Source organism: Oryzias latipes, chromosome 7 (genome assembly GCF_002234675.1).
Source record: "Oryzias latipes chromosome 7, ASM223467v1".
NCBI lineage: Eukaryota > Metazoa > Chordata > Actinopteri > Beloniformes > Adrianichthyidae > Oryzias > Oryzias latipes.
In genome coordinates, this window is record NC_019865.2 from 31,840,476 (window position 1) to 31,853,979 (window position 13,504).

Sequence of the window (13,504 nt, forward strand, 5' to 3'; positions counted from 1 at the left end):
TTGTGTTTGTGTGTGTGTGTAGGATCACTGATCACCAGCAGATGGAGCCAAACACAAACGTCACAGGCTCCTGCAGCCAATAGGAGCTTTCGTTGAGGATAAACAAGTGAGTGATCGTTTATGTAAGAAGAGATCTTCCTTTGACGGCGGATGTCTGATCGCAGAAGTTTGTTTTCTCCTTTGTTCATTTTTCTAAAACAAAACAATGACTGATAACGTGTCAATACACTCACATAGAAATCTAAGTTGTGTGAAAAATTAATTTATTCTGCAAAAAATCCATTAATTGATCAAATGTAGTCCTAGAACACGTAATCTGCGCAGAGTGAGACCTCCTGTCTTCCCCCCGCTATCCTCTCCCCGCAGTCCTCCACTTCCTGGACACCTCACAGCCGTTGCTCCTGATGTCCCGGCGGCTCCTTCCGCCGTTCCTCCTCACTCTGGTCACGGCTGAACGGCAGACCCGCCACCGGTTCTCACTCGGGGCAAGGCAGTAATAGCACACCGGAAGCCGAACCTGCAGGGGGTCAGAACCGCGAGCGGGGACTGCTCGGAAGGCTAGCAGAAAGTTAGCGGAGGTAACCGGGCTCGGTCCGTCCGGCGGGAGGGCGCAGGAACGCACCATGACCGCGGGGAAACACGACACAGGGGCGGAGGACAGAGCCACGAGCTGCAGCCAGAACGAAGGTGAGTCGAGCTCAGGTGAGTCCTCGCGGCCTGCGGGGCTCCTCAGCGCGCACATCCGTGGCTGGTCTGAGTGACCAGGTTAGTTCGGTTAATGGCGTGTTGACGTAGACGGACTGAGCCGCGGACGCGGACCCCAGACGCTAACCGCGTCCGTCATGTGACCCGCGCAGCTCAAATGAAGTGGATCAGTTTCACGCCTCAGCTAGAACCGAACCGAACCATTTCTGCCGGGCCGCGGCTCAGGTGAGCTGAGGAGGTGAGCGGCTGCTGACGTGGAGCCTCAGGTGTGTCTGCGTGGGCCCGGAAATGAGTGGATGTGAATGGGACCAAAGCTCAGCGGAACCAGAACTCAGAGCTGGATGGAGCGAAGGGGTTCCGACCTTCTGCAAACATGACCGTCCGAGAGCAGAACCAACCTGTGATCAGTCAGTTCAGGCTGCCAGAGACGGAACCAAAGGGAATCTGTGTCTTCAGCCAGAACTGTTCTGGTCACAGGTCCACTCTAATGTGGGCCTGACTCTGCTGGAGGAGAGGCCTTCACTGGTTCTGCTCCTCTGTGATCAGAAAGAACAGGTGGTCAGATTTTTGGACCCGTATTTGGACCGGGTCAAATTCTAGCACACCTTCAGGGCCTGAACCTGCTTCTCCTGATCGTGTCGTCAACCAAACTGAATGTAAAAAAAATCCCCAAACCAAGAAAGCGTCAAGCACTGAAGCAGAGTTGATCTTCTGCAACAGAACCGGTTCCAAAGTGGATCCAGAGAGGATGCATCATAAAGAAGAGGAAGAGAAACGTGGTTCCATTGATCAACCAGAGGACTTGTCTTCAGAATCTCAGGGTTTCTGCTTCAGCCTGGTTGGTTTGGACTCAGAAGGTCCGGTGGCGTTTGGACTCTGCGCGTCCACAGAACCCGATCAGTGAAACTGATGTCAAAGCAGTGGAGAAGCTAGTCTGCATCTCAATCCAAGGTCGGGTCACAGAGACCCTGTGGTGGTTAGATAAAGGTGATGGCAGAGATAAACAAGCCCCGCCCCCTTTGTGTCCCACACTCAGATTTCCACACACTCCCCTGAACCGTCTCCAGACCCCCCCCCCCCCCCCCCCAAGCTGCAGTTCATCGCCTTCCCTGTCTGTCCTCAGACCCACATCTTCATGATCGGAACCACATCCAGCCGTCGCTGGTTCCCTGAAACAGAACCCGCCGGGCTTGAGACAGAACCTCTCTGTGCTGCACCAGTAGGAGGCTCAGGCCGCCTCGTTTCTCCTTAGACCCACACTGCTGAGCTAAACAAACCCAAATATCCGGATCTTCCCCAAAACCTTTAGGGCGAATATTTTGTGGACTGACGGGACGACTTCCAGAGAAAAGAGCCGGCCGGGCATGGTGGTGGTGGTGTGATGGTGTTGCTGAGGGAAAGGATGTTGTCCTCCGGCTTCTGCTGTCGTAGCAGAACAACAGTCCAAGCAACAGCAGGTCCATCAAGTGCAGGACGTTGTTACACAAGTTTCATGTCTAAAGCAAAAACTTCAGCTTTTTTTTGTTGTTGTTGCCATGGGGGACGTCTATGACGATTCTTTTCTCATGCCGTGTTTCTGCTCTGCTTCCTGCAGTCAACAGGAAGCTGAAGTACATCAGCCTGGCTGTGCTGGTGGTCCAGAATGCATCGCTCATCCTCAGCATCCGCTACGTCCGCACGCTGCCGGGCGAGCGCTTCTTCAGCACGTCGGCCGTGGTCATGGCAGAAGTGCTGAAGGTGTGCACGTGTCTGGTCATCATCCTGCTGCAGAAGAGATGTAAGTGCATCCGTCAGTCCCTGTGCGGTCTGAGGGGTAGCGGACGGACGCACAGCTCAGGGGCTCCGAGCAGGGACTTTGTGGCTGTTTCATGGTCGTCCTTGACCAGCAGCATCACTCCAGATGTCCGCATGTTTGTCCTGAGTTTAGCTTTTCTAGACACATTCTATTGGCAGCTGAAATATAGTTGAATGACACAAGCGGTAAGGTTACTGAGCTGCTCACACCCAACCATCTGCGGCAGACGGTACGTTCCCGTCTGGGGCAGCGGGTACGTTCCCGTCTGGGGCAGAGGGTACGTTCCCGTCTGCGGCAGACGGTACGTTCCCGTCTGGGGCAGCGGGTACGTTCCCGTCTGGGGCAGAGGGTACGTTCCCGTCTGGGGCAGAGGGTACGTTCCCGTCTGCGGCAGAGGGTACGTTCCCGTCTGCGGCAGAGGGTACGTTCCCGTCTGCGGCAGAGGGTACGTTCCCGTCTGCGGCAGAGGGTACGTTCCCGTCTGCGGCAGACGGTACTTTCCCGTCTGCGGCAGAGGGTACGTTCCCGTCTGGGGCAGAGGGTACGTTCCCGTCTGCGGGTACGTTCCCGTCTGCGGCAGAGGGTACGTTCCCGTCTGGGGCAGAGGGTACGTTCCCGTCTGCGGCAGAGGGTACGTTCCCGTCTGCGGCAGAGGGTACGTTCCCGTCTGGGGCAGAGGGTACGTTCCCGTCTGGGGCAGACGGTACGTTCCCGTCTGGGGCAGCGGGTACGTTCCCGTCTGGGGCAGAGGGTACGTTCCCGTCTGGGGCAGAGGGTACGTTCCCGTCTGCGGCAGAGGGTACGTTCCCGTCTGCGGCAGAGGGTACGTTCCCGTCTGCGGCAGAGGGTACGTTCCCGTCTGCGGCAGAGGGTACGTTCCCGTCTGCGGCAGAGGGTACGTTCCCGTCTGCGGCAGAGGGTACGTTCCCGTCTGCGGCAGAGGGTACGTTCCCGTCTGCGGCAGAGGGTACGTTCCCGTCTGGGGCAGAGGGTACGTTCCCGTCTGCGGGTACGTTCCCGTCTGCGGCAGAGGGTACGTTCCCGTCTGGGGCAGAGGGTACGTTCCCGTCTGCGGCAGAGGGTACGTTCCCGTCTGCGGCAGAGGGTACGTTCCCGTCTGGGGCAGAGGGTACGTTCCCGTCTGGGGCAGAGGGTACGTTCCCGTCTGGGGCAGAGGGTACGTTCCCGTCTGCGGCAGAGGGTACGTTCCCGTCTGCGGCAGAGGGTACGTTCCCGTCTGCGGCAGAGGGTACGTTCCCGTCTGCGGCAGACGGTACGTTCCCGTCTGGGGCAGAGGGTACGTTCCCGTCTGGGGCAGAGGGTACGTTCCCGTCTGCGGCAGAGGGTACGTTCCCGTCTGCGGCAGAGGGTACGTTCCCGTCTGGGGCAGAGGGTACGTTCCCGTCTGGGGCAGAGGGTACGTTCCCGTCTGGGGCAGAGGGTACGTTCCCGTCTGGGGCAGAGGGTACGTTCCCGTCTGCGGCAGAGGGTACGTTCCCGTCTGCGGCAGAGGGTACGTTCCCGTCTGCGGCAGAGGGTACGTTCCCGTCTGCGGCAGACGGTACGTTCCCGTCTGGGGCAGAGGGTACGTTCCCGTCTGCGGCAGAGGGTACGTTCCCGTTTGCGGCAGATGGTACGTTCCCGTCTGGGGCAGAGGGTACGTTCCCGTCTGGGGCAGAGGGTACGTTCCCGTCTGCGGCAGCGGGTACGTTCCCGTCTGGGGCAGAGGGTACGTTCCCGTCTGGGGCAGAGGGTACGTTCCCGTCTGCGGCAGAGGGTACGTTCCCGTCTGCGGCAGAGGGTACGTTCCCGTCTGCGGCAGAGGGTACGTTCCCGTCTGCGGCAGATGGTACGTTCCCGTCTGCGGCAGAGGGTACGTTCCCGTCTGCGGCAGAGGGTACGTTCAGGCTCATCTAGATGATTTCCTCCTGTGGCAGCTCCTTGTGAGGAGTCCTTTTCCCTCCTAACTTGAGTCGTGTGTCTCCTCAGTCAACCTGAAGGAGACGCTCCACCTCCTGCTCAACTCCATCGTGTTTCAGTACAGAGACACACTGAAGCTCGCCATTCCAGCTCTCATCTACACGCTGCAAAACAACCTGCAGTACATCGCCATCTCTAACCTGCCAGCCGCCACCTTCCAGGTGATCCTCCATCCTCACCTCTTCCTGCTGTCAGAGCCTCTGGTCCTCCTGAACACGTTTCTCTATACGTGAGCCGTTCACTACAAAGCCAAAAATTCAGTATAGTCCAGATTATTTGAACTGCAAACCAGCCTGTACACGTGACTCTGCGTTTAAAGGGAGAAAGATTGGGTAGAAACCTCCAGCAGAACCAGTCTCAGTGAAGGAGAACAAGTTTTATTCTGAATGGACAGAAAGAGACAAACCCAGAAAGACAGGAACATCTGGTTAAGACCAAAGAGATCTAGACAGGAGAAAACCACTGAGGCAGAAGTATCGTTCTTCTGTAGGATTGAGTCTGTTTCATCGTGTTAAATGCTAATGTAGTGTCCCTCGTCGCCCCCCCCAGGTGACGTACCAGCTGAAGATCCTCACCACGGCTCTCTTCAGCGTCTTGATGCTCAAAAAGTCTTTGTCTCGGGTTCAGTGGATTTCTCTGCTGCTGCTGTTTGCCGGCGTCGCAATCGTCCAGGTGAGTGTCTGGCAGACGCGCCACATTAGTGCCAGAGACCGCCGCGCTGCCAGAGGCCGGAGGCGCGACAGCCTCGGGCGGAGCGACGGCCTCAAGCAGCACGGTACTGCAGAGTAAAAGGCCCCCCTCTTTTCTCATTGCCAACCAATCTCGGCCCTGAGCTGTATGGCGCCCTAGGCGAAAAGGAATCTTTTTTAAACATTTTATTACTAATTTTTAATATTTAGACTGTTAAAAAAATTAACATCTAATTATTGGGATTTGGCGCCCCCTCCAGCAGATGGCGCCCTGTTGCCAATTATCCTGTAAATAAAACCAGATTAAACGGAGAAAAGAGAGACTCTTACCTTACCTTTCATTATTTCAAGCATGGTAGTGGTTTTCATGGTCTGTAACGACAGCAGTAGACCGGCCGTCCTGCAGCTCCACTGCCTCTGCAGATCAACTCCTAAACCCTCATTCTGACCCTCAGAGCCCTCCATGACCCCGCCCCTCCATGTCTGTCTGACCCTATCCATGTTGCCACCAGCTCCCACCCGCTCCTTCAGGTCTGCCTCCAGCCAGTTGCCCCCACCGCTCGTCTCGTCTCCATGGGGGGGCAGAATATTCAGCCACTCTGCCCCCCAGCTCTGGAACTTACTTCCCTCTGATTTACAGAACCCAGACTCTCTCCCTCAGTTTAGCATACCCACCCTCATGAATTTATTTTTAATTTACATTTGAAATTTAATAATTTTAACTTTAAATAAATTATATTTACGTTTAGGGTTAAATTATTAAATTTAAAATTAAATTTAAATTTGATATTCAATTCAATGTTTTTTTTCAAATCATTTTATGAATTGAACTACAGTTTTATTCCTGTGATTTATGATTGTTTTGTACCTCTAAGACGACCTTGGCTGCCCAGAAAGGCACCATTTAAATAACATTTATTATTATTATTATTATTAAATACTTTTACACAGGATAATACGTGTGGCATTTAGGTGCCATTCTCCTTATTTTACGGCTCTCTATGTCAGTCAAAGGAAGTTGACTCAGACGATCCGAACTGTTGGGAAATGAAACCGGGAGACCAGTGTCACAATGTTTGAGACAAGAGGAAGGGACTCCCACCTTTGGGGTACCGATCGGGTTTCCGGTATAGATACGGTTTCCAGTACCGATCGGGTTTTTCCTGTACCGATCAGGTTTCCGGTACAGGTCCAGTAGCTACAAGCACAAATGGGAAAGAAGTGTCCTCATGCAGGGACACAGAGCCACAGGTAGACTTGCGTAAATGATGGGATGTATTTGCTGTGGGGTAGAAGCTGTCTGTTTAATCTCGGCCGGAGCTCTGGTCCAGCTTGGTTCTGGTTCTTGTGAGTTCTGACCCGCCTGGTGTGCTGCAGCTTCATGGGCGTCTGTGGTCTCTGCAGGTTCAGCAGGAAGGAAACAAGGAGGCGTCGATGGCAAACCAAAACTACATGGTGGGCGTGGTTGCCGTGGTGATCAGCTGCCTGTCATCTGGATTTGCAGGCGTTTACTTTGAGAAGATCCTGAAGGGGAGCTCTGCCTCCGTATGGATAAGGAACGTGCAGCTGGGCATCTTTGGCACGGCGCTTGGCCTGCTGGGACTCTGGTGGAACGACGGCGCCGCCGTGGCTGAACGCGGCTTCCTGTTCGGATACACCGGCATGGTGTGGTGCGTCATCTTCAACCAGGCCTTTGGGGGCCTGCTGGTGGCAATGGTGGTGAAGTACGCGGACAACATCCTGAAAGGCTTCGCCACCTCCTTCTCCATCATCGTCTCCACGGTGATGTCGATCTTCCTGTTCAGCTTCCACGTGGACCTGCTCTTCACGGCGGGGGCGGGGCTTGTCATTGGTGCCGTCTACATGTACAGCCTTCCCAGATCACCCAGCAGCTCGGTGTCGTCGAGCTCCTCATCTTCCTCTGAGTCTTCGGCGTTGCCGAGGACGGACAGAGGCGTGGAGATGGAGGCGTTTCTGCCAAAGTCAGTGCTGGTGAAGTGATTTCCTGTTTCTCTGTGGCGCCTCCTGGTGCTTACCTGCTGTTTCTGTCTGCGGGGTCAGCTGTGGAACTAACCTTCTCTGAGCTTCATCTGCTGCTCACGGGAGGAAATCTCCTTTTTCCGCTTTGTCTGCTGTCAGCCTTCTACTCTCCACCTCCTCCCGGACTCCTCCTCCCTGCTGTTATGGTCTGTTGTGAGAGGAGGTGAAGAAGCACGGTCTCCTCCCTCCTCCCTCAAACACTAACCCCTTCCGCTCTCTCCTCCTTAGAGCTTAGGGAGGCGCTAGTCCTCCTGCCTCTGCTGGCCATCTCACACAGGAGCCTCTCACAGTGCAGCAGGAGGAGGATGAGGAGGAGGAAGGAGCTGCGGGGCCTGAAACGCTGACCTTTGTCTGTCTGTCCGCTCTGCCTTAATCTTCACTAACTGAATGAAAGAGAGATGCCTTACGCTGAATTGATGACTGATTCTGGCTGCTGGGGGGCGGAGCTCTCCGGGTGGGGTTTCTGCTCTGCAGCCTGGGGGCGCTGCAGAGCAGAAACATCTTCCTTCCAGATGCTGGACGGTTGGTGTTCGGTGCCTTTTCCACTCACGTGTACAGAAGCCATTCGGTGGTGGCGCTGGGAGGTCACATAATGGATCACATGATGGATCACATAATGGATCACATGATGGATCACATGATGGATCACATGATGGATCACATGATCAAATGGTGATGAAGTTCTGGTCTTTGGTGACTCTAAAACAGTTTGAGAACATCAAAGGCGCCTGGCTGAACCTCCTTCTCTGATCTTATCTGCTTCACGGTGTTTAGGGGGGGGGGTTCTCATCTGATCTCTCTGGTGGAGGCGGCCATGTCTGTAATTATTGTAACTGTCCCCGGCCAAAATGCTCCTCAAAGGTCGTTTGCAGCGCTTGCTCCTCTTTGGAGAACATTTAAGACATTTTTCTGACCCGTTCTCCTGGAAGAAGACGGCCTCCCACATGACCGCTGCAGTAGAACAGCCCCTCTGATGTGAGGCGCTCCTGCTGCGGGTCACTCTTGCTGCGGGATGCTCGGTTGCGGGACGCTCCTGCTGCGGGACGCTCCTGCTGCGGGACGCTCCTGCTGCGGGACGCTCCTGCTGCGGGACGTTCCTGCTGCGGGACGCTCTTGCTGCGGGACGCTCCTGCTGCGGGTTATTTATTTTGAATCTGTCAAATGAAGAAGCTGAGTGTCACACGTGTGAATCTTCCTGCACAATAAAGCTGACGGCGGATGCGTCGCTCACAGACGGCTTTTCCAGCCCACCATCTGCTCTGCGATCAAGAAGAATGACATTTTAGGAACCAAAACATGAAAGGAAAGAAAGCTGTTCAGAATATCTGAAGATGTAGACGACAGCTCTTGGAGAGAATGTCTGATGATCTGCCCCATAGACATGGATGGGGGCTGAAGGGTCAGAGCGCCCCCTGTGGACGGCTGGCTGCCATGCAGCTGCCCCTCAGGCCTGCACTTGTAGGAAACAGGAAGTTGTTCTGTCAGACGGACCTTCGTGTATCTTTGCCTTCTGAAAGTTTTCACTCTTGAGATGAAAATGTTACAGAGGACTCCTGCATGTCTGAACGATGAAGACACGGGTGTGAGATGAAGGTTGAGACAGAAAAACTTAAACTGGGTGAGGAACCAGAAGAAAGGGTCTTCTTTAAGAGGGGGGGGGGGGGTTGAGCCATTTTCCTGAATGTGGGGCTGGAACTGCTCTTCCTCTTTGATTTGGGGTGAGTGAGTGAGGAAGAGGAGGCGGCTCAGGAGGAGGCGGCAGTGTTCATGACTTCATCACTGATCGTTAGCTTGATTGACAGCGGTTGGATTGTGTTGCTGACGTGTGGAAGAGCGGACGCACAGAGACTCCTTCATTTAACCTGCAGGAGGTTTAATCTTCAGGACAACTTTCCGTTTCTCAGGGATTTTTTTGGAGAGGATCGTCACGACTCAGTCTGGCTTCAGCTTTAGATGAATCATCTTCAGCTGTCATCATTGTGATGAGCACCAGCAGCATCTTTGAAATCATAGTTCGCTTCCTGGTGGATGTTTTTGTCAAAAAAATCAGTAAAGAAGAAAAGTGGAAGAAGTTGAAACGTTGCTCTTGGAGACCACATCTTCTGTGGAACGTAAATGTTTCTGCAGAAACCGCTGCGCTGATGCAGTTCGTCTGGTTCTGCTGCCCTGCTGGCGCTGATCAGACCAAATCCTGTCAGAACCTTCTGGATTCTGGTGAGGCCGTGGAGGGGACGGGTCTCAGGGAAGGGTCTGCCTCCTCTTCCTCAGACAGCTTCACCCCCTGTTTGCTCTGATTGTGTTTGTAATGATGTTTCTGAATCTGTACATACTTCTTTTGGAAGCGTTTTATATAAACAAGGACATGGACTCAAACCTGCGCCGTCTGTCTTTACTTTGAGGATCAGTGAAACGTCTCAGGATTCACCTTTTCGTCAGCGGGTCCGTAATCCTTCAGGTTAGTCTGTAGCTGGAAATCATGACGCTCCGCTGATGGACAGGCCAAACCCTCATGAACAGAAGCTCCGCTGAGCTCCACGGGGGTAACGGTCGCCACGTTCTGTTGTCCGAATCCCTGAAATGAGCCACAACAGTTCCTCATATTATGAGTTTTTATGAAGAAGTAAGCATCTGTATTGGAGCTACTGGTTGCACTTCTGTGAGGAAAATGTTGCCTTCAACTTTCATAAAAGCAACAATGCAGATGACAAACGTGCACCACTATTACAACAGGAGCAGCATCGGTGTGTAAACGAGGCCCAGCTTTTCTGCCCCACCTGCGTTGGAATGAACAGACGTCCTGCTGTCTGGAAGAAACCAGAAGAAACATTTTCCCTCTTCTCAGCTGCTAAAGTCCTAAAGATGGCGCCACATCAGGAATGTCCGAGTGCATCACAGGATCATCCAACATGGACACTTTAGCTTGGTTATAGTTTCAGGTTCCAGTTAAAAGACTCAGGCGTGAGGTGAGGGTTCCTGCAGTGGAGGTTGAACGGTTCACTCAGCTTTCATCAAAGTCAGCCGTTAAAACATCCCATTTACTGATGAGAAAACTTGATGGCAGTGAAAATATCGTGGATTATCAATAATCTAACAACTCTTGGTCAGAAAAATAATGGTAAACCTCCAGCATCCACTGGAGAAGGATGAGGCTGAGGAACAATCCTCAAGTGCTGCAATAAAGACTTTCAAAGTAAAAGCTCACTTCTGACGCACCAGTTTCATGAAATAAAAAAACTACTAATAGTTTGTGTGAATAACTGGGCCAAAAATCAGTAAACTCAAATGTTCTAGTTTGGTGATTGTTTTTATTGTTTTGACTCGAAAACACTTGACTGCTTCTTATTGTTAAGATAAAACAAAACCACTGCCAGTTGAGGACAGATAACCTGATTTTTGTGCTGAAAAGATGCCTAGTTTTCGGTTTAGAGCCCCCTGGTGGCTTGGAAGACAACTGCAGTTTGCAAATGACCTGAAACTGTTGTGTCTGCATGAGTTCAACCCTCTTTATCTTCACCCAAGATGTCCAGAAATGTCAGAGTTCAGACAGAAAATGAAAAATAAAATATCTTCTTCAGAGTCACCGCTGCAGCTGAAATAAAACTACAAAAATGGACTCTGGATCTGACTGAAGAGAAGGAAGCAGGTTCTTAGGGTTTTTCCAGCTTCTACAGCAGCAAATGGAGGAAAAAGTGGAGCTTTGAAAAATGTTGGCTTTAACTAGACGTTGACTGTGTGCAGAGGAGGAAGGACAGGAAGAACCCATGTGGATCGTGGGGAGTGATGAAGGATAATGAAGTTCTTCATGCCTGGTAGGGTCACAACCCAAAAACAGACGAATGGAGAAAGATGACGAGGAGGAACAGGAGGGCAGATGAAGAGAGTGACAGGAAGAAGTGGAGTCTTGAGGGGGTTTGGCAGGAAGCCAAGGCTCTGTGTGCATGTACCATGAAAGGTAAGCGGGCAGGTGACCACCCCAGGTGAAGCTCTTTGCGGTGGTTTGGAGAAAAGCTGCTGAGTGAGGATCAGATGTGCTGCTCTGCACGGAGCGGTTCTTTGGCTGTTTGTCGGCTCCAGGACAGAGGAGGTGCTCCCTCTCCTCAGAGGTGTAGACCGTGGGACTGTGCTCCAGCGTCCTGCTGGCTGAGGGAGGTTCAGGGGACGGCCGGATGCGTCTGCTGCTTGGACTCAGAGCTTGTGGTTTATTTCCTGGGAGTCCTGCTGGATTCCAACGGGGCATTCATGGGCTCCTCCTCCTGCTCCTTTGAACACAGGCGGCAGGTCTGTTCTGGTCTCTGAACAACCGAAGTACTGGAGAATAAGTGAGTAAATGAAGCAAACGCTGCAGGTCAGGGAACAGGAGGCGTGTCTGTCATTTCTGCACAGCAGAACACAGCGATAACCCGGTAGACGGGGGTCCTCACAAGCTCCACTTCAGCCCACTGATGTTCCCTTTGTTTGTTTGAGACCGATGTCCGTGTATGACCTCTCTGAAACGAACACTGAGCCTCAAACACAGGCCTCATCTTCATCAAACAGCTCCCACCCAACTCTTCAGCACCACACATCTGTCCAGAGCCACCAGCATGACATCTCTTCCTCTCCCCCTCCTGCTCCTCCTCCTCCTGTCTCTGTCCTGTAGGTGTACGGCCAAACAGAAGGGATCCTGAAACGACCGCCCGCCACTTCCTGCCTGCCGGGTTCCAAACCTTTCACAATAAAACTAGAGGGCAGTCCCACTCCTGCAGAGCTGTTGGAGTGGGATCCACTATGTGAGCAGCAGATGATCTACCAGCCAGAGCTTTTTAACACTCCTCAGACCAGCCGGACTGACGTCATCAAGAAACCAAGTGCAGCAGCTGATCAACTTCTGTTGATGATCAGCCTTTTAGGCCTTTCAACAGAAAACCAAGAACCAAAATCATGTTATTCTGCAGCTCCAGTTCAGAGGAAGTTAACACCAAATGGAAACAAAACTGGGATTTCCAGATTTCCCAGCAGAAGATGGAAAGCATGAAAAGTAGTAAATGTTGAATGGAAAGTTGGGCTCAGACTCATGTCAGACCTGACACCTGGCGGCCTCCAACAAGCTCCGCCCTTCACGCTCGGCCCACTCACAGGTGACCCCGTCCTCGTGGGACTTCCACGCACATTACTACTTTACTGCCATCAAATTTCAAAGGAGCTCTGTTTTCTCATGAAACAGCTTCTCTTTGAATGTTTGACGTTTTCTGTCTTCTTGTGAGATCACACATGAACTTCAGGACGTTTACTGACTTTACATTCAGACTTTATTAGAACTAACACTCACTCCACTGTGAACAAACGGTTGCAGAAGCGCGCTGCCTCTGGAACCGTTTCCTTCCACAGCCAGAAACTCCTCACTTTAATCTACAAAGTGTTCCTCTGTGACGTTTTTGTGAGGGATGCACAGAAATGTTGGTTCATTTCACGCCATACCAGTGTTTAGACCTTATTTTTCTGTGAACATGAAGACTGAATGAATGAATTCTCTGGCGCTTCATAAGCTGCAGGTTTGTTTTGTGTTGCAGCTGCGTGATGCATTCATGCTCACCACGATCAAAACATAACTCCTGACCAGAATGACCTTTCAGGCAGTTATCTATGCTTCATTTTATTTATCTTATTTTGCATTTCTGTTTTGAGTCAGATTACATGTTTTTTGTACTAAAAGTGAGAAATCAATTCTTTTTAAAAGAAAAATATTTATTTCAGAAAAAACTTTGTAACTCTTGTAGATTTAGGATATTTTACTACTATTGGAAGGCAGACTGACATGCATCTTTTAACTTGTAACATTTATTCAAGCAAAAGTTGCCTTTATGTTTGTTTGTTTCTCTCAAAGTGCCTTCAGATTCGAGTGCAGTTCATGTTCAGACAAAATAAAAGCAGACTGAAGTTTTATTGTGGATGTTTACAGTTTCCTGTTTGTCGCTGATGATTCATTTCATTTGTTTGTCATAAAGATTCAGCAAACAAACAGAAAGCAGGAAGTCAGACTCACAAATGTTCAGCTTTTGTCTGTGTGTTTGGATGCATCAGGGAGACCTTTTCTTCTCTGTGTTGTTTTCTGACTCTCAGAGAAGAAGAGGTTGAAGTATTTGTTCTTCACTTCCTCACTTAAACAGAACTTAGAAAGCTGCAGTTCCACGGTGATCCGCTTGGGGGCGACAGCGTGCTTCACGTGTTCATGAAAGCTTCTAAATGCAGATGGAAAAATGAAGATCCCCTTCAAGCTCCTGCAGGAGAAGCTTCATTCTCAATGACTCCACTGTCA

At 51.7% G+C, this 13,504-nt stretch overlaps 1 protein-coding gene across 3 annotated transcripts; it reads left to right on the forward strand.

Annotated features, from left to right (window-relative positions):
- The first annotated feature begins 305 nt into the window (after positions 1-305).
- On the forward strand, positions 306-13,136 carry slc35a2 (solute carrier family 35 member A2). 3 transcript variants are annotated; one of them, XM_011472975.3, is made up of 6 exons: positions 306-687; positions 2,300-2,482; positions 4,490-4,641; positions 5,030-5,152; positions 6,574-7,151; positions 11,849-13,136. In XM_011472975.3, exons 1-6 carry the CDS (start codon positions 624-626, stop codon positions 11,874-11,876), a joined length of 1,128 nt encoding a protein of 375 aa, XP_011471277.1. In that variant the 5' UTR covers positions 306-623; the 3' UTR covers positions 11,877-13,136. The 3 variants fall into 3 exon arrangements, 2 of the variants coding, with proteins under 2 accessions (XP_011471277.1, XP_011471278.1); XM_011472976.3 differs by lacking the exon at positions 11,849-13,136 and adding an exon at positions 7,438-9,582; XR_908387.3 differs by lacking the exon at positions 11,849-13,136 and adding an exon at positions 7,438-9,582 and having other exon boundaries at positions 308-687; positions 6,574-7,355.
- Positions 13,137-13,504: the final 368 nt, after the last annotated feature.